The sequence below is a fragment of the Mustela nigripes genome, chromosome 5 (assembly GCF_022355385.1).
Source record: "Mustela nigripes isolate SB6536 chromosome 5, MUSNIG.SB6536, whole genome shotgun sequence".
Classification (NCBI taxonomy): Eukaryota; Metazoa; Chordata; class Mammalia; order Carnivora; family Mustelidae; genus Mustela; species Mustela nigripes.
In genome coordinates, this window is record NC_081561.1 from 78,607,754 (window position 1) to 78,634,304 (window position 26,551).

At 36.9% G+C, this 26,551-nt stretch overlaps 1 protein-coding gene across 1 annotated transcript in view; it reads left to right on the forward strand.

Annotated features, from left to right (window-relative positions):
• The window catches only part of LAMA2 (laminin subunit alpha 2), a 638,355-nt gene that overhangs the window by 285,141 nt on the left and 326,663 nt on the right, over window positions 1-26,551 (forward strand). Inside the window, exons 11-12 of the mRNA XM_059400698.1 lie at window positions 3,827-3,967; window positions 6,545-6,718. Of these exons, the coding sequence (XP_059256681.1) occupies window positions 3,827-3,967; window positions 6,545-6,718 (315 nt within the window). The remainder of the gene's footprint in view (window positions 1-3,826; window positions 3,968-6,544; window positions 6,719-26,551) is intronic.

The window sequence follows — 26,551 nt, forward strand, 5'->3', positions numbered from 1 at the left end:
GTGATCTAAAAAGATTTTATCCTCAATTCATGTTCCTGTCAGCTTTGAAAGGCCCTTTTAATTAAGCCATGAGGACAGATACATAAGTTGGTACTGTATCCAGCATATTTACTATTTAGTTTTGGCTTATTATTTGTCTATTGTAGAAACTGAGAACAATCAGAACCAAGCACTTTTCAATCCAATGAACCCAGCTACCACCCACTCAAGAAAAAAATGTGGAGCAGACTCAGATCTAAATAAGTAGGAGTCTAGCAACTTAAAGCTGTGGCATGAAGCTGACATCCTATGCAGTCATGTGTAAGGTCTATGGGGATCTTACAGAAGTTGATCGTTACTTGTGAGGAGGGTTGAAGTAAGCATGGTGGTGTAAAATAGGATTAGATTGAAGACCTATAAAGAGTTCTAAAATGTTTTGGTTTGAAGATTTGTCACAACAAAGTAAAACTATCACTTTGGGTAGCCTGTTTTTCTAGGTATAAACATCCTATAATCTTTACTATAGTGTGTTGGGGGCCCCCAAGACCACACTCATTATCAGTGATTCACTAGAAGGACTTGGAGAATTCTGAAAAGTTTCTGTACTCACCCTAATGGTTTATTACAGCAAAAAATATATAGATTAAAATCAGCAACGACATAGGTGCATAGGAAAGAGTCTAGAAGAAACCAAATGCAGACTTCCAGTTATCTTCTCTCAACGGAATCATACGGAAAGTATTTATTTCTCCCAGAAACAATGTATGACAATACTTACGAGTTATTCCAACCAAGGAAACTCACCCAAGTCTTGCTCTTCTGGATTTTTATTGGGAGGTCAGTCATTGAGGTATGAAGCTCTTATCTGACTGACCCAGTCACCTGTTCCCCCAGAGATCAAACTGATACATTGTGACTCAGGGCCCCAGGTAGACAAAACTATGTATTCACCATAAATGGTATTGTAAGCTGATAAATGTGGTGCAATGTCATGGGGAAACAAAACTAGACTTTCACCATAAATGGGATTATTAGCATAAACTGTCTGATGTGACCCCTGACCCCAGGTATACAAAGACCCTTTTATCAAGCAGAATATTCCAAGGTCTTATAGGTTATCTCCCAGGAGCTAGTCAAGCAATGGTCTTTTCAGTTTAGAATATGCAGGGTTTGAGCACTCCAGGCCTGTTGAATTAACACTTCACTGCACCATATGGTGATGAAAGAGTACCAGCGTCTTGTCTTTCTTAGACATTTTACCTCTTCCCACCAACTTAGGTGCATGAAGTATAGTTCATTTGATTTACCTCCTGCTGAATGACCTATAATGATTTACCAATTCCTGAGAGAAAAGATCAATATCTCAGAGTAGCCTTGAAAGTTCATTATGTGAGGGCAAAGACACTGGAAGCCAAGGACCAAGTGCAGACCCTAGCACACAAGAACTATTCAGTGTGTCTGTTTTGAAAAAATAAATGATGAATGAATCATCTACCCTTTGAATTAGTTCTTGTTTCCAATCTCTTTGCTAACCATGGGTCTCTCATTTTATCTCCTCCAACAGATTGAATTTTTAAACCGTTCTTCAAAATTACAAAAGGGCAAACGATGCCACTCCTGTCACAAAGCCTCCTTAGGTCTTTGTAGCACAACTAGTCCTTCCTCTTCTGTGTTCCCATAATATAACTGATTTCTCAGAGGCACAATCCTGTTCCACCAAGCATTATAGTGGATTGTAAATGTATCATTTTACCTGGCTCTAGATGTTGACTTTTAAAGACAGAGACCTTGACTTGTGCATCTTTAGAGTCCCTAGAATTCCTACTCTATTGTGTTGCTTCAGGTTATTAATTAATTGAATATTGAAATTATTTAATCCTATTTTTTCAAGGTTATATTACCAGACAAAAACAGAGATAAGGAAAATGTAATGTCTAAAAATTTCAAATTGTTGAACTCAGTCTGATCTCAGAAAAGTAGTATTACAGGTTCAAAATTAGAGTAAATGAAAAGTAGATTAGACCAAGTGCGTAAGAGCACAGTCTACAGAACAGCTATAGTGTGTCCTCAGTGGGATAAGCTAAATTACACTTATAGAGATGTTTCATCTTTCCTGCCTATATACCCTTCTGAGGACTCCCAACTTCAGAGCTTTGGGGAATTATTTGCACCATAGGTCTGAAATTAGTTTGATTAGTTTTGCTGACATTTATCATATGAAAATATCTGGAATCTACTTTAGAAATAAAAATTAGCAAGAATGTCTGTGGCAATAATTCAATTTGTGTATTTATCAAGTTGCTAAAAATTGACATTTGAAATGGGCCAGGAGAGAGCCCTTTGTTTAGGTTCCCAACAATATAGAAGTGACTATGGTCTCTTAAGTAGGTCATAGAAATTAAGAGTCAAAAAGTTAATTTCAAATAAATTATTCTCTCAGATATAAGCAGAAACCTCTTTAGTTATTCTTACAAATTTTTTTATTTTTTCACACTCTTGTTCTTTCTCCTATTTTTTTTTCCTATGTTCTCAGATCTTATCAACCCTCTATCCTCTGCCCAATCTTGGTTTACTAAAAAAAATAGTTATATTAAACATCTACTATGTGCATAGCTCTTTGCTGTGGATGAAAAACACAACCACCAAGAAATTTATTTAAACTTAGTAAAATATTGTTTATCTAGTGCTCAGTGTTATATCTAGTGCTCAGGAACTTCAGCATTTTCTGGTAGTGTAACAGTAAGTAAGGCAAGGCTTCTACCTCTGAATAGATTATGGGGTATAACTAGGATATACCTAGAGAGAACAAGCTCAGAAGATACAGCTATGTGGGCTTTTTGGGTGGTTATAATAGAGCAATGTACAAAGGACTATGGAGCACAGCTGAGAGAGAAGTTCTCTAAGGAGAAGGAAAGTTTCAGAATTAAGGTAATGAAGGAACTCAAGGAAGAGAAAAAATGTGGAGCAAATCCAGGTGTAGGGAATACTGAGAATCTCTTCCTACAAAGCAAGGAGTCTTCATTTAGAAGTTACTAGTTAAGATTCACTGTTCTTTAAATTTAGAAACTGCAGCCTTCCCAGTTTTTCGTTAGATAATCAGCTTTCCCTGGCCCGAGTCCACAGTATAGGCCCATCTATAAACAAAGGATTTTTCAGTATGTTGGGACTAGGATTAATGATACCAATCTGGAGAGCAGTCACCGCATGAGATTTATATTTCCCATATTATTACTATATGATTAACTGGCGACACCAATGTATTAAAGAAACACTGTGAAAATTAACCAAGAAAACCTTTCCTTTTTTCCTGCTTGGTTGCATCAAGGAAATCTATGGCCGTTTACTCCAGTTTCTCTCCCTGTCAGGTTCTCATGGTTGCCCCAAGTGTATGTTTTTTTAATATGTAATATGGACAGTATTTTGTCCTCTGTATATTATCAACATGCTGTTGCACATCCATTAGTTTAATTCTCTAATTTTATCATATATCATGTGTTCAAAGAGGAAGTAGTTCAACAACAGAGGTTGTGAAGCAGCCTGTGCCCATTTTAGTCAGTGAAACTCACTGCTGTATTTATCATGGCGTTTACACCACACTCTTGATATACATGAAGATCAAATTGTAGCTTTTACGACAGTAGATCAGTATCCAATATCCTTTCGTGTCAGTGTGGCTAGAAAGGAGATAGCTTAACATGGAGATTTTGAGCAGATTAAGAAAAAAAAATCCTATCTTTTAAATATGGTTGAAGGGTAAAATGAAGAATATCCAGTTTATAATTTCCTTTCATGGAACTAAATATAGATGGTTCTTTATCTTGAAGGGTATCTCTGTTTTTATTTGTAGGAGAATGTTGAAGGTGGGGACTGCAGTCGCTGTAAAGCCGGCTTCTTCAATTTGCAAGAGGATAATCATAAAGGTTGTGATGAGTGTTTCTGTTCCGGGGTTTCAGACAGATGTCAGAGCTCGTACTGGACCTACGGCCATGTAAGCAATAGCCTTTTCATTCTGTATGCTGCTCAGTAGAATAGAACCTCCTTGCTATTGTTCTTTTGTAAGAAATTTTTTTAAAAAATGGTTTTCTGGTAGTAAGTTCCTACTTACCATTATCATGAAGAAGGTATTGAATTTTCTTTCAAATGCTATTTGTGTATCTTTGATCAAAGACTTAAAGGTTTTGTTTGTAGCCACGTGGAGGCTGGAACCTCTTAGAAATAGTAAATATTTGTCTTTTCAGTGTCCATGATTACTTTGAGAAGCAGTAATGGGATTAATGTGATTATAACCCCAAGGGCATAGGATTCAATTGAGAAAGCATCAGATAGGCTTTGCAGAATTATGTATTCCATTCATCAATGTTTTGGGTATACAAATTAAGAAGGATTGCTCCCCATTGCCTTTTCAACTCTGCACAGACTGTGGTTTGTGTCCTGATAGAGGATGTGTGAGAGGAAAATGGGACCCTCAGGGAATTTCAAATAGCCGGAATGGCAGCTCTTAAGACTACAGAGTAGCCAGATGCAAGCTGGAGAAAGAGAAGCCTAGAGGAGAATGAGAAACTCTACCGCTAGGGTTGCGAATGCTAAGTTAGATTCTTATACTTGGAGAAGTATAAGAATATACTGGGATATTTTATCAGGGGAGTGATAGGACCAGGGTTGTACTTTACAAATATCACATTTGCAGTAAACTACCTTCTAAACACCCCTTCAACTTTAATCAGATAAGGAATACTTAACATAGCTACAGTATTCTTTTATGCCTGTATTGCTTTTATGTCAAGTCTAAAATACCATGAGTGATTTCTGATTGTCCTCTCATGTCTAAATTGGAATCTGTACACTATTAAATGTATTTGCTTTCAGAGCAGATTGCATAGAACCGATAGCAATTAGGCATCTAGCCCACTTCCCCTCCTGTTTGTAAAGTTTCACCCCATGCTCTAGACTGTTCCATTAACATCAAACTTTCATGGCCAGCAGAAGAGCAGAACTGACATTTAGCCTTGTTTCTTAGCAGTTAGGTCCAAATGATATTTGTGTTTCAGTAAGCCTTCTGGAAAGACCTTCCTCTGAATCTCACTGTGCTTAGAATCCCTGAAGGATGATGTTGGGAAGAGAAGAGAAGGAAGTAACACATTTCTTAAGGTCTAGTCCCAGCTGTTCCACAATTTTGAGAGATGGAGAATCAAATGACCTCTACCTGAAAAAAAAAATTTAAAAATATGTTATCCACATATTCTCATCATCACTATTCTGCTCCCCATCACCTACAACACCAAGCCACTCACACATATCTAAGTGGGACCCTGGTAGCCACAAACCTCTGTATTTTTTTTTTAAGATTTTATTTATTTATTTGACAGAGAGAGAGAAATCACAAGAAGGCAGAGAGGCAGGCAGAGAGAGAGGAGGAAGCAGGCTCCCTGCCGAGCAGAGAGCCCGATGCGGGGCTCCATCCCAGGACCCTGAGATCATGACCTGAACTGAAGGCAGAGGCTTAACCCACTGAGCCACCCAGGCACCCCATATCTTATGTTTTGTCCCAACTAGGTAGGGCAGTCTAAATTAGAATTGTAGCTGTATGCTCTCCCTCGGCCGGAATGTAAAGACGGAAGAGCAAATCATCATGTGTTCCTAATTTTTCCTTTAAGGCTCCTTCCTTTTCTGGGCCAAAGATCTAGGCTATGAATTCCTATAGCACTTCAAACCCCACGGGAAGGATGAGGTATAGTATTGTGAGCTGTGGCCATAGCAACAGGCTAGTGGATTCGAATGTCCTTAAGCCTCAAAACTGAAATTTAATTAAATGAAAGGGGTAGAAAAACAATGCAAAGCTACCTTTCAGGCACTTGCATATTTTATCTCTTTTCTTCCTATGTTTTACAAATACATGTATAAAACCTTTTGTAATTATTTTTCTCATAAGCAATAGGAAATTATTAGTGGAATGAAAAATATGCAGTTTAGAGCCCAGCTATCTGATAATTTATATAACAGTATAATCCCTGTGTAACTTTGAACACATTTCCATTTTTAAAAAAGAAGTATTTGGAGTCATAACTTCTTAAAAAGCATTGGATCGGGGTGCCTGGGTGGCTCAGTGGGTTAAGCCGCTGCCTTCGGCTCAGGTCATGATCTCAGGGTCCTGGGATCGAGCCCCACATTGGGCTCTTTGCTCAGCGGGGAGCCTGCTTCCTCCTCTCTCTCTCTCTGCCTGCCTCTCTGTCTACTTGTGATCTCTTCTGTCAAATAAATAAATAAAATCTTTAAAAAAATAAAAAGCACTGGATCAATAAAAGCCCATGGTTACATAGTACTATCCAAAGTCCTAGAATCAACAAGAACACAATGAGACTCTATGATGAGTACATATGATAAGTTTCACATTTTCCACAGCTCTCCTATTTTTGTAAACTTGAATAGTTTTTTTGTTCTTGTTGTTGTTGTGTTGTTGTTTTAAGTTCCAAAGATTGGACGCTATACAGAATAGGAAAGAGAAAAAAGTGGACGTGGTTTTTGGTTTTGTTTTTCTTAAGTAAGATGATCGTGTGTTTTCTTAAAGATACAAGACATGCGTGGCTGGTACCTGACAGACATCTCTGGCCATGTTCAAGTGGCTCCCCAGCAGGATGACTTAGACCTGCCTCAGCAGATCAGCATCCGCAGTGAGGAAGCCCACCGTGCCTTGCCGCAGGGTCACTACTGGAGTGCACCAGCTCCGTACCTGGGAAACAAAGTAAGTCCGTGCGGTGCCAGCTTCTTGCTGCTTTGCTTTAGCCAATCAATACAGAGAATGGGTTTTATTAAGTATTTTTTTTTTTTTAAGATTTTATTTATTCATTTATTTGTCAGTGAGAGAGAGAGTAGGCAGAGTGGCAGGCAGAGGCAAGGAGAGAAGCAGGCTCCTGGCCAAGCTAGGAGCCTGATGCAGAACTCGATCCCAGGACTCTGGGATCATAACCTGAGCTGAAGGCAGCAGCTTAACCAACTGAGCCACCCAGGTGTACCTGAAGTATTTTTTTAAATAAAGGTCGCAACAAATTCATGGTGCATCAGGCAGCCAGAAGCAACTAAATCAGTTGAAGTTGGATGTTTCCCCCAGGCCCACTGGGGGAAGTATGTATACCAAAAGTGAATGGTCTATAGCATCTTTAATATACAACTTTACACAGTTGGTGTTCTATGCTAACTTTTTTAGGGGGACAGTGGGGGGAGGTAGTGTCTAAGTCATTTTTATGCTTTTTGAATGACTGAATATACTGAGGAAGACTCTAGGATATTTTTGCAAAAGCTTGACGATGCTTTTGTGAAACAAATGATGAATATTGGAAGGAACTGTGTTGTGTTTACTTGAAATAGCTGTTTTTTCTAGAGTTGTCCATGGTAGGATACTTACTGAAGTTTTCCTCCTCTGTTTCTATTTTATTTCAAAGCTGATATTCAAGACAGCTAATTTTTCTACCTTGTATGAATGTTAATTGGAAATTAAATTTATTAGATAACTAACTTAATACTGGCCATGATGCTTATGCAAACAACATATTTTCTGGAGCTCAAAAAGAAAACTACGCTAAAAGAAGTGCCAGATTGAAAGCATCTTTGTTTTTAAAGCCCACTGAGACATACGTTAAAATATACACAGATAAACAAATGCAGCAGCCTCAGAAATGCAGGTCGTTTTTGTTTTTATGGTTTTTTTTTTTTTTCTTTTGTGGACGAACTCTACCTAGGTAGAGGCCTTTGCTTTTATCATATTATTTTATTTTGCCTAAGAGTTTGTCAGAAACCATATTTGGTATAGTAATTCTGAATGGTCTGCTTGTTCTGCAAAAGTTAGTACCTTATCAGCTGATAGTTAAATTACCTACTCACACCAGAAATTGTAATGGTGACAGAAAACTCCCTTAGCAACTTGATGCTATGTAAGCCTCTGAGTTTCACCTATAAGAACACAGTGATGTTTTTGATGAAATCTTCATTGACAAAACAAGCAAAATATATTTATTGTTAGTGGTTCTCTTGCACAGAGTATGAGTATCGAGAAAGAAAAACTTAGTAGTTCACATATTCAGTGAATGGGAACTGGTGGTTTTAGCTGATTAAAAAAAAGAATTTAACTAGTGGCCAGCTTCTTATTTTTAGCAGACTTCTAAATGCTATTATGAAAAATGTGTTAATGAATAAAACATGTTTTTCAATGAATATGTACTTTAAAAGAGACAGTGTATATGGCATAAAATTCTACAGCTGTAATAAAAATCCGATTAAACTTGTATTTGTAAGGCCTTTTACAATGAGAACTCATTCTATCCTGTTCTATTTTTGAAACTCCTGTATTCCTAACAAGAATAAAATAACATAAAACAGCTTAAAATTGCTAGAAAAAAAAAGATAAATATACAAACTGTTAAATATTTTGCCCCTGTTTTGAGGAGTTCAGAGAAGAGCCTTGGGTCAAAATTGGAAGTGTTTCAAAGGTCTTATTTTTTCTTACAGTGGTGAAATTTATTTAAGAACAGCTTATAATAGAACATTCTTTATGGCTTTTTCCATATTTTTTATTCGGTCATATGCTTTTTCTTTCTGTTGGCTGAAAATCAAACTGACATAAGGAGAGCAAGCAAATCGGATACTAAATAGCACCAGAGCAAAGAATTTGGACATCCTGTTCCTAGTTGTTGGTGCCCAAAGATAACTTCCTTTATCCTGGCTGAACTATTTCTTAGAACCACCCACAATGAAGCACTTCCAATTCCCCCACAGATCATTTCCACATCAAAAAACCGTATTTGCCTGTGCTTTGACTTCCACTCAGTGAACAAAATAATGGTAACAGGGTGTGCAAATTGTTTGAATATGGAAGACATTTTTTAATGTAATGTGGAAGCCCTTGGTGGTTTACTGTCAGATATTTCAGTATGAATGAAACAATTTGCCTTAATAACTGAACCATATAAATTTTTGATACTACAATAATACTGCAAGCTCTCACAAATTACCTCAGTGCATCTTAACTGCCATGTCACATCACGTAAATTATAGTCATGATGACATGCTTAGTGTGGTTGATTTAATATCTTGCTAAGGAAATGGAAAATTGTAGGGCCTTGTTTATAAATTCAATAAAGCCACTTTCCTAAACAGTTGAGGCTAAATTCTTTACCAGTAATTGCTGTTCAAATCAGAGCCATTGCCAGAATCTGACAGAAATAGTATATCAAGAAACTGGTGCATCTGCTTTGATACTGAATTTCATTTACATCCATGACCAGGAGGCTGTGGGTATATCATCCCTCCTCCGCTTTTTTAGTGTTAATTCCTAAGTCAAAAAATATTTATGGCATGCTATTAGCTTTGCTAAATATTTGTATAACCAATTTTCAAACATTTTCCAAATCACTTAGTTATAAAGCTACTTAAAACAGAAGGGAGATGGGCTGCTATATTCTAGTATAATGAAGTTGCCACATGGCATCCTTCCTTTTTTCAGAAACCTAACTCCAAATAATGGAACTGCTCCCACATGGGATACACTTTGCTGACATAGAGGTCCAGCCCAATTGTGATAAAACTCAAGCACACTTGCCAATTTAGCGAAGGAAGATTTCTTATCCTAAGAAACATTTTTACTGGCTGCAGACTCTTTCTGGGATCATGAGGCACACAGAACTGGATGTCAGTATGTGGAGGGATAGTCCATGAGGCCTGGAAGAACACAGCACACTTTTATACTGCCAATCTAAATATTTCCACTATCTCAGTTATGAATTAATTCCTCAACAGCAATCTTGAAAATGTTGGTTTTTTTTTTTTTCCCCTCACATGTGGGTCATTATTTAGCACAATTGGCACAATCCAGTGTTAATTCCCCCTCACCCCTCACTCAATAGAGTCAAAGAGGATTTAGTCAGGCACCCACAGGGTTGTATACTATGCAGCATTTCATTTTCAAAATGCTTGGCAAGAGTTAATGCCTGGTTGTAGGGCATCGGTTTAAGCTTGGGACTAGGCAGGAATGGAAGGAACTAGAGAACGGCATCCTGCTGATTTGCTACAGGCTACAGCAACTATTCAGAAACAGGGTATTTCGGAGTTGGAATAATTTACTGCTTTAGTAAACTAAGTGCTATTGGAACATCGAAATAGTCATTTACTTAAGGTTACCCTAGTGGTCTGAAATAGTTAATGCAGCTTCCAAAAACAATTCTCTTCACATCTGTAAAATTCCCTGAGAATCTGGCTTGGACTGTCTACTATTCCCACATTACCATTAAGGTTTACAGTTCTGTCTCGGAGCATTATTAAATTAATCTTATGTGATTTGTTCTTTACAGAACAATGCTTATTTTCTACAACATTACGTCGCCTTTTTCTGTTTCTAGCTTAGGGAAGCTTGTAAATGGTTTCATGTCGTTGCCAAGAGTACCTAAAGCCTAGCTTAAGATGCACATTATGAGCCTGCTGACAAAATAGCATCTGGCTTCTAAAAGTAATCTCTGGTGCTTCTCTGTTGTGCTTGCTTGACTTTCAGTTCTGTCACTCAGATCTCAAATTGAAGCTGTGGATTTGAAGGAGATTGATGTTTGAGATTCACAGGACAGGGTGGTTCTTCTTGGCACATAAAAGGAGCTCAACAAATACTTTGTGATTGACGCTCTGTGCTTAACAACAACAATGGAAGTAGTTTTGATTAGTTTGTTCAGAAATGACTCTTGACTTAGGATTTATGTCAGGGTTGAGAAATGACTTCAAGCATGATGAAAATAATTAGAAACTGATAAGCATGATCCCCTCTCCTCTCAACAGCAGAATGTGTATTTGTGACTTACAATTATTCAAAAGTAAAGGTCAAATCCGATCTCCCATCCTTAACTTCCTCCAGTTCAGCCTTGGATTACCAAATGGATTAATTGAGAAGATACTGTGTAGGTAGAGAATGGCATGGCCAAAAAGGTAAATAGGACAAATCAACTGTGATTGAATTTTTACTTCATAAATCAGATCTCATTAAGAATGATTTGGCAGTAGAGAAGTGTCAAGAAGATTTGCTGCCTAGAACTAACCAAATGAAGTGTTAGGGGTATATAAAGAAATATATTTATTTTAAAAAAGGGGCACCTGGGTGGCTCAGTGTGTTAAGCCTCTGCCTTGGGCTTAGGTCATGATCCCAGGATCCTGGGATCAAGCCCCGCATCGGGCTCTCTGCTCAGCTGGGAACCTGCTTCCCTCTCTCTCTGCCTGCCTCTCTGCCTACTTGTGATCTCCGTCTGTCAAATAAATAAATAAAATCTTCAAAAAAAAAAAAAAAAGCCGAGAACTCACTTGTTGCCCGTAGCTATGGTAAAGTCTGCTATGCAAAATTATGCCACCTACAAGGACTCAAGGTCTCACAAACTTACCTAACCTTATCATAACAGTATCTTGATATTTTTCCTGATTAAATGGATAAAGCACTAATTTTAGAATTCAAATTTTGGCATAAAAGAGCATTTTAATATTCATATGGGTTATTTTGTTTGCAGCACCTTATAACAAAGTGCAGTGGGGACAAAGATCAGTGTTTACAACTGAGCAACTGAATATGTACCAGATAGGGAAGCATTCAGTTTAACAGCAAGGAGTTTACTTAACAGTAATATCAGCCTCAGTTAACTTTGGGATATGGTTGCCAACAAAAGTAGTCCAGGTCAAGAGAGGTAATGGTTATATAGATTCTGCACAAAAGATGTCAACTAAAATATTCAACTTGTGCATTTATGCATCTATCTTAAGATACATGACCAAGGTTATCAGCTGATAAGCCAAGATATCCCAAGTAGTATGACACTCAAGACTGGAATCCAGATGTGTTAAGCCCTTTTCTACTAGTTTTTTTTTTTTTTTTTTTTTTTTTATGTTTATGAGTACTTGTAAAGCATTTGGCTTTGGCATAGAAATGTTTAAGCAGCTTATCCAAAGGGAAGCATAAGGAATGAAACAATAAAGATATGAGTTTATATAAATGCAAATTAATGAAATAGAAAACAGATATCTGTTTTTTTATTTTTATTTATTTTTTTTTAAGATTTTATTTATTTATTTGTCAGAGAGAGAGAAAGAGTGCACAAGCAGGCGAAGTGGCAGGGAGAGGCAGAGAGAGAAGCAGGCTCCCTGCTGTGCAAGGAGGCCATTGTGGGACTCGATCCCAGGACACTGGGATCATGACCTGAGCCGAAGGCAGCGGCTTAACCCACTGAGCCACCCAGGAGCCCCCAAAAAGTTGTTTTTAGAGGAATTACAAAGCTCTAGCATAATTTATAGGGAAAAAAAGTGGGTAAAGATATACATAAATGATTTTAGAAATGTAAATATGGACATAACTAAAATTACTTCATAAAATAATAATAATAAAGAAAATCATGAAAACTTTACACACAATAAATTTAGTTATTTATAAAAATAAAAAATTTCTAGAAAAATAAAAATTAATAAACCTGGTTCAAGGGGAAAATCCTAGAAGTAATATCAATATTAAAACAAGTGAATTAATAGTCAAGGAAATCTTCCCAATAAGAGACCACCAGGTCTATTTTGTTTATGGGTAATTTCAATCACTATTCAAACCTAAAAAAAAAAAAGAATCAATCTTATACAAGTTTTCTAGAGTACAGAATCATGGGGATTACTCCTTGAGCAATTTTATGCTTGATATCAAGCCTTCAAGAGAGTTATGAAAAAGAATCCCTATCCAAAGTCACTCATGCAAATAGATCCTAAACAAAGCATAACCAGTCTGAATTTGTAATATATAAAAATGGCAAAACAAAATTGACCACATTGCCTTTGTCATAAGAGTTCAGGTTGGTTAAATATCAGAAAATCAGTTTAAGTAATTGGCCATATTGGCTGACTAAAGAGAGAGAAAAGTAAAATGATTGATCTCAGTAGATGCAGAAAAAGAAATAGGCAAAATTAAATGATTCATGAGGTTTTAAAAAAAATTTCAGGGGCGCCTGGGTGGCTTAGTAGGTTAAAGCCTCTGCCTTCGGCTCAGGTCATGATCCCAGGGTCCTGGGATCAAGCCCCACATTGGGATCTCTGCTCGGTGGGGAGGCTGCTTCCTCGTCTCTCTCTCTCTGCCTACCTGTGATCTCTGTCTGTGATAAATAAAATCTTTTCTAAAAATTTTTTAAAAATAAATAAAAATGAAGAAAATTTAAAAATTGCAAAGATTGGAAAGGCACTTCTTTAGCTGATGAAGAGTATCTACACAAAAAGAAATAGTAAATATTTAATATAAAATACTGTACAACTTCTTTAAGATCACAAACATGAAACAATTTTCACTATGATCACTTTTTTTTAACATTGTACTGGAAGACCTAGATGGTTCAACAAGATAGGAAATAAGAGATATATGGAGATTAGAAGGGAAGAAATAAAACCACCATTTGTAGATGATAGGATTATCTGTTTTATGAACTCAAAGATAAAAAATAGAAGATAAAATATTTAATAAATGAATCAAAAGGGGAACTGTATACAAAATTAATTTATGAAAGCCCATTGTATTTCTTTACATCAGCAAAAAAAGTTCAAAATACTTTTATAATCAGTCCTTTATAATAGCAAAAAATATTAAAAGTACCAATGATTAAATTTATACGGAAAAGCAAAGGAAGAAGAATAATTCGAGAAAATTCTAAAACAAAAACTGGAGATGGATTTTTAATCAAAACTTTTCTGATATAAAGACTTAGGACTTATTTTAAAAAGACAGAATAAGACAAAAGGCAATTCGTGTGAAAAAAAAGATAAAAAATGCAAAATAGATAAAATGGAACTGAGAAGGGAGCCTAAATGACTCAGTCAGTTAAACATCAGGTCATGATCTCAGGGTTGTAGGATCAAGCCCTAAGTGGGGCTCTGGCTCTCTCTTTCTTGCCTTCTCCCTATACTTTTCCTCCCCTTTGCTTTTGCCCAGCCCCTGCCCAAATAAATAAATAAACCAGAAAGAAAGAAAGAAAGAAAGAAAGAAAGAAAGAAAGAAAGAAAGAGAGAGAGAGAAAGAAAGAAAACTGAGGAAAAAAGCCCAGAATTATCCCATGGATACTTGATTTTTGACAAAACAGACTTTGCAGGTGATATTGATACAATAGGGCATGTAATAAGTGCTATTCATGCATTGGTTATCTAAAAACAGAAGAAAAAAATTTGCATCCCTACATTATACATAAAAATAAATTCTGATTGAAGCAAAGACTGTAATTTCAAAAATCATTCTAAAAATGCTTATCAAAAATAATACATTGGATTTTTTTGCTTCTGACAATAACTAAATAGTAGAATATCAATTTACCTACCTGCCTTAAATAAGAAAACTTAAGAAAAAGTGTGAAACAAAAATTTTAAGACACTAGACAACAAATTGTATGGGGTCTGTGGTCTCTCAGAAAAGAGAAACAAATGAAGTAAAGCTTACAACTGTCTCAGATTATTGCATGGGTGCAGTTCCAAGTGTATGGAGGGAAAACCCAATTATCAGGATTTGAAAGGTAGAGATTGGAGGTTATGAAGGTTAGAAATCATGGAACAGGATATTGGAGAAAAGGGATATGGGGAGAGAGAGGGAGAGAGACAAACAAACCAACAGATATCCAGAGAGAGACGTGGAGAGAGACAGCTGTAAAGCTATAAGCAAGACCTCCAGCCTGGCTAAGTATTGAGATGGGAGGGAGAAGATCCCTGAAGGCTGGTGAAAGAAATACCAATAAGTAACAAACGGAAACAATTCTTGGAGCTAACACAGAGGTGGTAATAGTTCATTTTTCCACCACCTAATATGGACTTATCTTCATAATGGGAAGGATGTCAGGTAATGTGCTGAGAGACTGTTGTCTTAGTAGAAGGGTTAAATTAGCCCGGGGATTACAGACTGTTCTAAATTCACCCTAACACATCTCGAAAGCAAACCTTAAAAGAAATCAACTTGTCCCAAGTAAATTAACTGCATGTCAGAACAAAGTCCAATATTACTTAATTACAACAAAATCCAACACCCAACAATGTAAAATTCAGCATGTCTGGCATCAAATCAAAAATTACCAAGCATGTGAACAAGCCAGAGCAGTTGAACCATAACCAGGAAGAAAATCAGTCAATGAAAACAGATCTTAAAATGATAAGAAATCATGCCAAAGCATATATGAATTGAATTAAATGAAAAAAAAAAAAAAAAAGAGGAAGACAGAGAATCTTAAAAGCAGTCAAAGGAAAATAAGTACAACATGTATAGAAGAACAAAGATAAGAAAAATAGAAGATTCTTGTCAGCCAGAATGTGAACTAGAATATAGTACACAGCTTTTTAAAGTATCAGAGGGAAAAGAAACAACAACACACAAAAAAGTCAATCCAGAATTCTTTAGTAGGCCAAAATATTCTCAAAAAGGTAGGCGAACAAAGAGTTTTTCAGAGAAATAAAGGCTTAACTACTTTTTTTCACCAACTATACATAGTTAGAAGAAATGTAGAAAGTTCTTCTGGTGAAAGGAATATGATGCCAGAGGGAAATTTGTTCCTACGATATGAAATTAAGAGTATCCAAACAGTATAAAATAATGTTTTCTCCACTGATTGCTGCCTAACACAGGACCTCAGGCTAGTCATCTCTTTAGCCCTGGGCTTAACACAGTGGTTACTGAATAATAACAAGACACACAGACCTAAAATAGAATTTCAAGTACCCTTTATATACAGTTTTCATTGAAATTATGAAAAGAAAAAAAAAGAAATTATGAAAAGACTATGCTATAATAAGAATGTAAATGTTCTCCCTTCTTCAACCTCCATTCCCCATCTCAAAACCAAAGAAAGCAAAATCAACACCAATTTGAAAGAGTTTCAATCAAATCTTAATGTAAAACTACAATTTTTTCCTCCATTTTTATTAATAACACTTTATGGGTATTCTGTGTGGAGCTCAGTGAAAAAGCACAGGAACTGATGAATTGTTGGTTTTGATACAGGAGCTCAAGTTGGTAGGGAAGGATGAAAGACAGATACGTGTTAAGAAGAAGATGTCATAAAGACACAGAAAGGATGGCCATCTAGAAACCAAGGACAAAAACCTGGAACAGGTTCTTCCATCGCAGCCCTTGGAAAAGACCATCCTGCTGACTCCTTGATCATTGGCTAGCAAACTCCTACATTATTTTCTTTCTGCCTTTTCATGAGAATTGATTGAAGGGGATTAATTAAGTAAGGAGAAGTCACAGTCAGTTATTTTTAGTGTTTTGGTCCTTATGCCTTTCACAGATCTTATTCAAATTCCAGATATCTACCTTATTAGTCTTATGATCTGGACACATTCCATAATTTAGTTGAGTCCTTCATTATCTACCAAATGAGAGTTCCAGCCTTAGAATTGGGCAAAGCCCTCTAAAATGCCCTTAGCACCCAAAAGCTGTTCAATAAATGCCAATTTCCTCAGGACTTTCTATAACTGTGCACTGTAGGAATTTATATCAAAGATAGTCTGTATCAATTAAAGATGTTTGTTGAAGAGCACTCTATCCCCTATTTCCTACTGTCTGACGGAGTATCTAGTGGTGGTAAGGGACAAGATACCATTAAAGATAAAAATGCACAATCACAGAGAGTTAATTTTAGCAAATAAGTAGATTATATGAATTAAGCAGTGGGTTTGCAGCTGTGAAGAAATTTGATCAGTTAACTAGATTTTTGAGAAGCCTGCAGAATGTTTTATACTTTATCTTGAATGTACCAAAATAAAGCTAAAAATCATCACTTCATGTCATTCCAAGCAAATGACTTGATAAATGTCTCACTATTCCTGCTTCACTGAAGGCCTAGTATGTAAAGGAATTTGCGATTTCTGCCCATCAGTAACTGATTAGAGAAGTAAATTTTATAAGCATGATAAACACAATCAACAGCCTGCAGCTATAATATTATTAAGGTGATCATTAAGATAGATCCCAATTCAATAATATTGGTGTCCTTATGAAAAGGGAAAATTTAGAGACAGACCCTCGTACAGGGAGAATGTCTATGGGAGCATAAAGACAGCCAGATACGATCCAGAGAGGGAAACATAAAACAGAGGCCTCTCCCTCAGCCCCAGGAGGAACCAACCCTGCCAACACCTTGACTTAGGACTGAAATCCTCCAGAACCGTGAGATAATGAATTTCCATTATTTAGGACACTCCATGTGTCCTACGTTCATATGGCAGTGCTAGCAAAAGTATACAACTGATAAGATACCAATTCTTTTTTTAAAATTCCACATTTCCTTCTTATAATTTGCAGAGACAGAAGGCTAATCTAATATCTAAAGAGGTTATTGAAATTGATGAGAAAAGCCAATAGTCCAACAGAAAAATGGGCAACAGATACAGTTTATAGAAAAGGGAATATATGCTATATGACTTAAACGTAATAGAGTGATGTTTGCTAATTATTACTGCATGAAAATGGAAAGATATGAAACAGTGTTTAACCTGACTCAGTATGATAACTACACCAGGAAATCATTTGTCATCCATTTTAGAAAAGAGGAAAAAAAATGGATAGCACAGAATTACTGAGACTTTAAAAAGACAAAGATCCTGGGGCGCTTGGGTGGCTCAGTTGATTAAGTGTCTGACTCTTGGTTTCAGCTCAGGCCCTGGTTTCAGGGTCCTGGGATTGAGCCCTAACTCAGGTTCTGCTCGCAGCTCAGAGTCTGCTTGAGATTCTCTTTCTTTCTTTCTCCCTCTGTCCCTCCTGCTCATGCTCTCTCTCTCTCTCTCAAATAAATAAATAAATCTTTAAAACAAAAGGGGGCAAAGATCCTTATATATTGGTAGTGAGGATATACATAGATGCAATCCAAGAAAACCAACTTAGAAATCTTTGCCAGAGTTACAAATGTACATGTGCTTGCATATTTCCCTTCTGGAAATTTATCCTACAAGTGTATATAAACATAAGAAATGCAAAGTCATTCATTCATAAATGTTTTTGGTGCCCATAAAAAATGTCTTTCATTGAGAGACAAATTAAATAAGTTTGAGTAACCAAATGCTATAAAATTTTAAATAAGGAAAGAAATTCTAAATAGGCTAATATGGAATGATCCAAAATATATTGTTAAGTAATTTAGCCTGAAAGTAGAATAGTACATATATGCTCACCTTTTGTGCAAAAACTAGTGGAGAACAAGAATATATATTTACAATTATAAGGTTAGCTGTTTAGAGTCACAACTAGCATTTAAATTGAGGGGAGTTTGCCTCTAGAGTGTCTATGCCTTCAGTGAACAGATTATCAAAGATGTAAAATAAGGTATTTTAAGTAGAACAGCCTTTATTTTTAATTTGATCTGTTATAAACTATTGCTTCTCTATTGTAGACTTTGTTGTAAAAATTACTGCTTTAATGTGATCATTTAAATAAGTATTAAGTGTCCCAATCTTACAAGCTAAAAATGGGTTGACAAGCTTAATTAATCACAAGGATTGGAATAGTACACTTATCTTTCCAGATACTTTCAGGAAATTCCATTATTGTCAGCAGTGCCTACCATAGAAGCATAAAGTTCACATTTTTATTCCTGAGGTTTTCTCATCACTTCCAGCAGTAGAAGTTGAGTCAAGCAGGTGCTGTCTTACTTTACTTTGTTGGAAGCTCTTCTATTACCCAGGTCTCTGATTCCATTTACTTGAAATCCAACATTTGCCACATGGAAAAAGGAGCTATGTGATAAGACCCCAATCTGAAATGTGATGAATTATTAAACAAGTAGTTTGTTGGGTGATTGAAAATTACCTGCAAAAGAGTGCTTATCTCCTTGAGGCACGTCAAAAGCTAATGGAATTGAGCCAATTAGACTGACTGTCTCTTCAATGAGTTGTGACCTCTCGATGGTAATAGCTTATTATGATGATAAATGAACCCATCTCTCCAACTGAAGCCTGAGTACACACTTCAGCAGTTTCCTTGAATCATGAGGCCATTACCTTTCAACTTGAGATCGACAGCAGTGACAACCGCAGGAGCAGAGAGCATGCATGACTAGACACAGATGATTGTTTTACTCAGATGAATATATTTACAGCTATTTCCAAAGAAATGGGAACTCTTGTATGTTGAGTGCTCACACCTGAAATATTTACCAAATGACGTTTCCCTTATTAAGAAGAAGAACTACTTCCTGGCTACCTCATCATTTTGAGATAACAGGTTTTGCTTCCTCCCCCTGCCATCCCACTCCCCATCCCGTTTTTGTTTGCTGCTTTCAGTGTTTGAATTCCTTATTCTTGTTGGTCTCCTGATGGAGTAAAATTTTGGAATAAAAATATTTTCTTTCATTGAAGATGCTTGTAATATACACACAAGCATATATATATATATATATATTTTAAATTTAGGAGTATGTATCTTTAATTAATTTAATCTTATTAAATTCCACAGCTTATATTTCATGTAGGCTGGGAGAATCGCTCAGACTCCTTTATTTGTAGACAAGTTTTGTAAAAATTGTTGGTTTAGGAATCATGTAAGTATAAATAGTTTAATTTCTCATTTTTTATTTTCAATAAATACCAAAAGTTCTTTAAGCAGTTATTGAAGCTTGATATGACTTTTCTTTTTCTGCTGTAGTGATATTTTGGTTTGAAAAGAGTTAGCGGAGAAAGTGTTATTGCATCTATAACAAAATACGATATTCCAGTCCTCATAAGTATTAGACAGATGTGAGCTGCCAACTTCCCCCCAAAAAATCTGTTGACCAAACAAAATTAAGTTTATGAAGGTACTACAGTAAGGGGAACACCAGCCACCTTGACAGAGTGTTAGTAGTGTCTTAGAGGGTAAACATCTGAGGAGGATATTCACTGGTTTTAAGGGAAAGGTTGGGTAATTTCAACGTGATTTTTTCACAGAAGGCAACTGGGCAGAGTTTATGATACCATAGCCTCAGCTTTGTCAAAAATGAGTGAGAGTGAGACCAGAGTCCTGAAGTAATTGTTGAAGAGCGTTTAGTTAGTCTATGAGCGAGCCAGCTTGGGTGGATCGCAGCCTGTGAACCAGGTTTTCTTGGAGCTTGTTTGGAGAATGGTTTAAAATAGGGGTTTGGAATTATGCTTATTCCCAGCACTAACACAAGAATAGGGGGTTGTGTTGGCTTTCATTCTCAGAGAAAGGATCTGTGTGAGCATAATGTAGTTGACTTGTTTTCTTCTGTGCCATTTGCTTCTCCTTGTATAAAGTAGAAATAGTAATACCCACTTCACAGAGTTGTTCAAGACAGTGCCTTGTGATAAATAAGAAGCACTCGGTATTAGCGATTATCCTTAACTCCAGAAGGACCTAATTGGAAGTCAGACAGTATTTTATTGAAATTTTAGAAAGGCTATACACACATAGGAAGGAAGGAGAGAAGGAAGGAAAAAGAAGAAAGGAGACATGAAAGAAAAAAGAAAGAAAGAAAGAGAGCAGGAAAGGGAAAGGTAGAAAGAATCTCTTCATATTTATTTAATTTTTAGTGTATTTTAATTTAGAAACTAACTGTCTATTAGGATATCTCTCTTTTAGTCCAAATTTATCAAGAGGTAGTCTGATCTTTGAGTAAATGTCTTTTCTCCAGTTTTCATCTGGGGCTGGGTACGAAGTGATCATCAGCCTCGGTGTTCGGGAAGTAAGTCCTTTATGATGAAATAGCACTGGAAATAGCCGACAACCAAAAAGCTTTATAGGCCATTGAAGGTCCCTGGAGCCATTTGCTGCTTTAAGCTTATTTTTACTCATCATCACAGGAAAAGAAATAAGCAGGGCATTGTTCTTCTTATATCAAATAGTTTTAAATGGAGATGTGATGATTTCGTATAAAAGTCAAAATGCTTTATTTTGTTTTTACTTTCAAAACAAGGAGAGAGATACAATTTGATTATGTTAATATCCAATCATGATTCTGCTCTTGATCCCAAACTCTTTCAAAACTTTACACAGGAAACATTGGAGCAAATTTACTGTATGTCATTCTCTAGCAGATATTTGGAGGATGACGGGTGGAATGAGTGTTTGAAACAAGAAACCATCTTCGGTTGTGCCAAACACGTGAATTCTCTGCGGGCAGGTAGATCCCATAAGACGTAGCAGGAATGGCTTTGATTGCATGTGCCTGACATGCAGTGCCGTCTTTTCACTTAAAGCAGATATGTCAGGTTAGAAAGTTCAGACTCACCAATAAGCTAGCCTTGTCTGAGGTCTAGTTATGGCCACAGTAGTCTCTCAAGTCTGGTGCCCCTCTACATCACGTCACCTCTTTATAGCAAATGGTTTATTGACCCCCTCCCCATTCCAGATTCACTCAGTCAGAAGACCTGGGGGAGATGGGTGGAAATCTACGCTTTAATAACCTCCCCAAGTGACTCTTGACCCATAAAATTTTGAGGGCCACTCTTTTATGACTCCTTTGAGAAACTACTAATGATATGCTAAGCATCTCTAGAGGGTTCCTGAACTTAAAATTCCCAACATTTAAAACAAAACAACAAAAAAGAATCATGTGGCATGCCTTAGTCTGAATTCAGACGTTGACTTTCTTGCTCAGTAGTTTAACCTATACAAGGAAACCTTAAAATAACCCCTTCTTTTGTCACCACAAAATATGTAAATCTGAATCTATTTATCAACCTCATTACAAACAGAAACACACCTATAATACACACAACAATACACACATAGGAAAAAGTGAATCTTAGAAGCCGTTTTTTTTTTTTTTTTTTAATAGGAAATCTAAGCTGTACTGCCATTAATATTTGAAATAAGGACACTGGACGGACCAGAATATAACATGGGGGTTGAGGACACTTTAAGATTCTAGAAGAGGTTCCAGCTCTCCCTGAATATGGATTAACAGCTTTGCCATGAGAGCTCAGCTAGCCCAGTAGACAGTATAACCACAGGCAGACCCTTCCCTTCACTGGGCCTCCATTCTTCACTGGTGAATTCGGGGGAGCAAAGGTTATAGGACCTTAGCAGCAGAAACTGTTTTTCAGACACAGTCTTAATCAGAACATGCAAAAACAAGAACAATGGTTTAGGTGGGTGACAGGACAGTGCTGGGTGTGGTAGGATAGGCAATGGTTTTGATGGCAATGGTGTTGCTGGCAGAATTTGTTCTGGTTATAGGGAGTGACAGGGCTAGGAGCTCTGTCTCTATTGACCTCATCTGCAGTTTCCCCTGAAGAAACCTAGGATTTGGAGAAACATGGTACAAAACCTCCTGCAGATTTAAGTTTATGATTCTAACACCAAGGAGAATCATGCAATCAGCTGACTCCTAACAATGACATAGTAACTCTATAAAGTATAATAAGGTGACTACATGACATTAATTGAAAAGAAACAAATGTTTCTCAGCTGAGCTATTGTCCATATCCAGATGCACTGATGATACATAAGCCCAGACATAGAAAATCTGAGATGTGTCAGAGCAAAGCTACTAAAATGATTCAAGACACTGAGCAGTTGCTGCTCGGCCCACATCATTTTCTACCTAGATTAAAAAAAAAAGCCATAGAACTTTCATTCTACCTCAAGCTTCCCCAATCTAATACTTAACTCACATGCCAGATCGAGGTAGATCTTTATGAAACTCCAATTTGATTGCCTCAGTTTCCTGTTTAAAAAATCCTGTTTCCTTAAGGATTAAGTGAAAGCTCTAAGACCAGTCCGGACTTGTAGCTCAGGAGGAAACCTGGGGTCCGGCTAATAAAATGCCCATACGTATCCCATACTCTCTTGTACTTTCCTATTTCACGGTTTTTATTTTTTATTTTTGTCTGAAATTCGCTTCTCCTGTTTTTCTGAGTGACTAACTTCTATTCATCCTTCAAAATGCAGCCCAAGCATTGACTTCTGTAAGAAACTTCTCTCAGTACCCCTTCTACTACTACTGGCTGAATCAGGCCTTTCCTGAGTTCTTCCCCTGAGACTTCTGACCACCGGACATGAGAAATAGTTCTCCCTAAAGTGTAGTTTCCTGGGGGAAACTAGATCCTGTTCCCTTATGGCTAATGATGATGAACATTTTTTTCAGCCACTTTGGTAAACAGTGTGGGGTTCCTCAAAAAGTTAAAAATAGAGCTACCCTGTGACCCAGCAATTGCACTACTGGGTATTTATCCCAAAAATACAGATGTAGTAAAAAGAAGGGCCACAAGCACCCCAATGTTCATAGCAGCAATGTCCACAATAGCCAAACTGTCGAAAGAGCCAAGATGCCCTTCAGTAGGTGAATGGATAAAGAAGATGTGGTCCATATATACAATGAAATATTACTCAGCCATCAGAAAGGATGAATACCCAACTTTTGCAACAACGTAGATAGGACTGGAGGAGATTATGCTGAGTGAAATAAGTCAAGCAGAGAAAGTCAATTATCATATGGTTTCACTTACTTGTGGAGCATAAGGAATAGCATGGAGGACATTAGGAGAAGGAAGGGAAAAATGAAGAGGGTGGGTATTGGAGGGGGAGACAAACCATGAGAGACTGTGGACTCTGAGGAACAAACTGAGGGTTTTAGAGGGAAGGGGTCAGGGGGGATGTGTGAACCCAGTAGTGGGTATTAAGGAGGGCACACATTACATGGAGCACTGGGTGTTATACATAAACAATGAATCTTGGAATACTACATCAGAAACTAATGATGACTAACATAACACAATAAAAAATAATAATTTTTAGGGGCGCCTGGGTGGCTCAGTGGGTTAAAGCCTCTGCCTTCGGCTCAGGTCATGATCCCAGGCTCCTGGGATCGAGCCCCACGTTGGGCTCTCTGCTCTGCGGGGAGCCTTCTTCCTTCCCTCTCTCTCTCTGCCTGACTCTCTGCCTACTTGTGATCTCTCTCTCTCTCTCTCTCAAATAAATAAAATCTTTAAAATAATAATAATAATAATAATAAATTTTAAAAAGTATAAAAATTTAAAAAAATAATCTGTTCCCTTTTGTCCCTGTAGAGCCTAGCAGAATGCTCTGGATAGCACAGGAGCTTAAAAATTCCCTGTTGGGTGAAAAAACGCATGCTCTGAGCGGATAGTAATTTCAGAATTGCCTGTCTGAGATTAAAAAAAAAATCTGGATCATGTAAGGTCATGTCCATTCAGCACCAGGAGAAGGGCCCAAATAGTCTGCCAAATTCTTTTCCAGCTCTCAAATTTTATGAGCCTAAGCAATATTGTTTGGGTAATAGTCTTCTTCTTTGTGAATTGGGAGGAAGTTAAGATGTTTTGAATATTTACATGGAAACAAAGAATTTCAGAACTGGAAAGAATTTAGGCAATATTCTGTGAAGTGGTTTTCACACTGTGTTCTGTGTGGTCCTTCTAGTGCTAGGGCAGGAGGTATGAGAGAAAAGATAAAGAACTCCTTTTCCTCTCAAACCAGAGTGCCTTAATCTGTTTTGCACATTGAGAATACCTGGAATGGAATATGGAAACTGAGATCCTGAGGGATTAAGTCACTTAGACAAAGACATAGAGACCAGGCTGACATTAAGTTTATGACCCCCTGATTTGCACTGTAGATCTCTTTCCATTTTTTCTTTGCAAGGCAGAGAAAAGAGTAGGCTATTTACTTTACAGTCAAGGTACATTAAAATCATGACTCTTGTTTTCAGACAACAATTTAGAGTTCATGCCTTCAAATTAAAGAAGTTTGTTAACCAAGTTTAATTTGCTTTCACTGGGGAAGCAGCTGCCTTTCAAGATAATAAAATAAGCACATATAATAATATTTGGTCAGCTGCAGCTTTTAATTTAAACGTTTGACTTAGTACAGTTTAGTCTTCTGGATTCCAAAATGTTCTCTGCAAGAGAAATGCACGCATTTTAAAGCATGTCAAATGTTTATTGGGGTGTCCTACGTCTGGCTGTCTTTCTAGCTCTCTGCATCCCCTGAGCAGACATGACTTTGCTTTGGCATGTTTCCCAGTAGACTTGTTCCTTTCATAATCTAAAATTTTTAGAAGAAATGAAAAATATAAGAGAGTCTACGTTCTTTACTATCTCCATAGTTTTGTCTTTCCTAGAATGTCATGTAGTTGGAGACACGTGGTACGTAGCCTTTTCACATTGGTTTGTTCCACTTGGTAATATACATCTAAGGTTCCTCCATGTCTTTTCATGGCTTGATAGCTCATTTCTTTTTAGTGTTGAATGATATTCTATTTTCTGGATGGTAGTAGTTTATTTATCTATTCACCTACTAAAGAACATCTTGATAGCTTTCCAAGTTTGGATGACGATGCATAAAGCTGTTATAAATACTTGCATGCAGGTTTTTATGTGAACATAAATTTTAGTGAGGATCTAAGTTTCCAACTCCTTTGGGTCATTTGGAAAGAGAATGTTTAACTATATAAGAAATGGCCCAAGTGCCCTTCTAATGTGGCAGGACCATTTTGCATTCTCACTAAAAATAAATGAGAGTTCCTAATGCCCCACATCTCTATCAGGATTTGGTGTTGTTAGTGTTTTGGACTTTGACCATTCAAAGAGGGGTGTAGTGGTATCGCCTTGCTTTAATTTGTGATTCCCTAATGATGTATGACATTGAGCATCTTTTCATATACTTATTTACCATCTGTATGCAATATTGGGTGAAGTGTCCATATTTTTAAAACTAGATTGTTAATATTCTTATTATAGGGATTTAAGAGTTCTCTGTGCATTTTGATTACAAATTCTCTGTCAGTTATGTTTTTTGCAAATATTTTCTCCCAAACTATGGCTCATCTTGTCTTTCTCTTGATAGTGTCTTTTTCAGAGAACAATATTTTGAATTTTAACAAAGTCTAACTTAAACAAATTTACTTTCACACGTCACACCTTTGGTATTATATCTAAAAAGTTATCACCAAACCTGAAGTCACCTCATTTCTCCCATACTGTCTTCTAGGTTTTTATGACTTTGAATTTCACATGATTTATTTTGAGATCTATCATTTATTTTTAGTTAATTTTTGTGAAGGGTGTAAGGTCTATATCTAAATATCTAGATTTTTCTTCTTCTTTTTTTCTTTTGCATTTGTATATCCAGTTGGTCCAGCACCATTTGTTGAAAAGATTTCTCCATTGAACTTTGCTTCTTTTTTTCTTTTTTAAGATTTTATTTTATTTATTTGACACAGAGAGATAGCAAGAACAGGAACACAAGCAAGGGGAGTGGGAGAGGGAGAAGCAGGCATCCCACCCAGCAGGGTGCCTGATGTGGGGCTTGCTCCCAGCACTCTGGGATCATGACCTGAGCTGAAGGCAGACACTTAACAACTGAGCCACCAAGGTGCCCCTACCTTTGCTTCTTCATTAAAAATCAAATGACTGTATTTGTGTGGGTCTGTTCCTTAGCCCTCTATTCTCTTCCACTGATCTATTTGTCTATTATTTGGTTGACACTATACTATCTAGATTACTGTAGCTTTATAAACAGTCTTAAAGATTGGTAATGGCAGCCCTTCATCTTTAGTCTCCTTCAGTATGGTCTTGGCCTATTCTGGGTCTTTGACTCTCCATATAACTT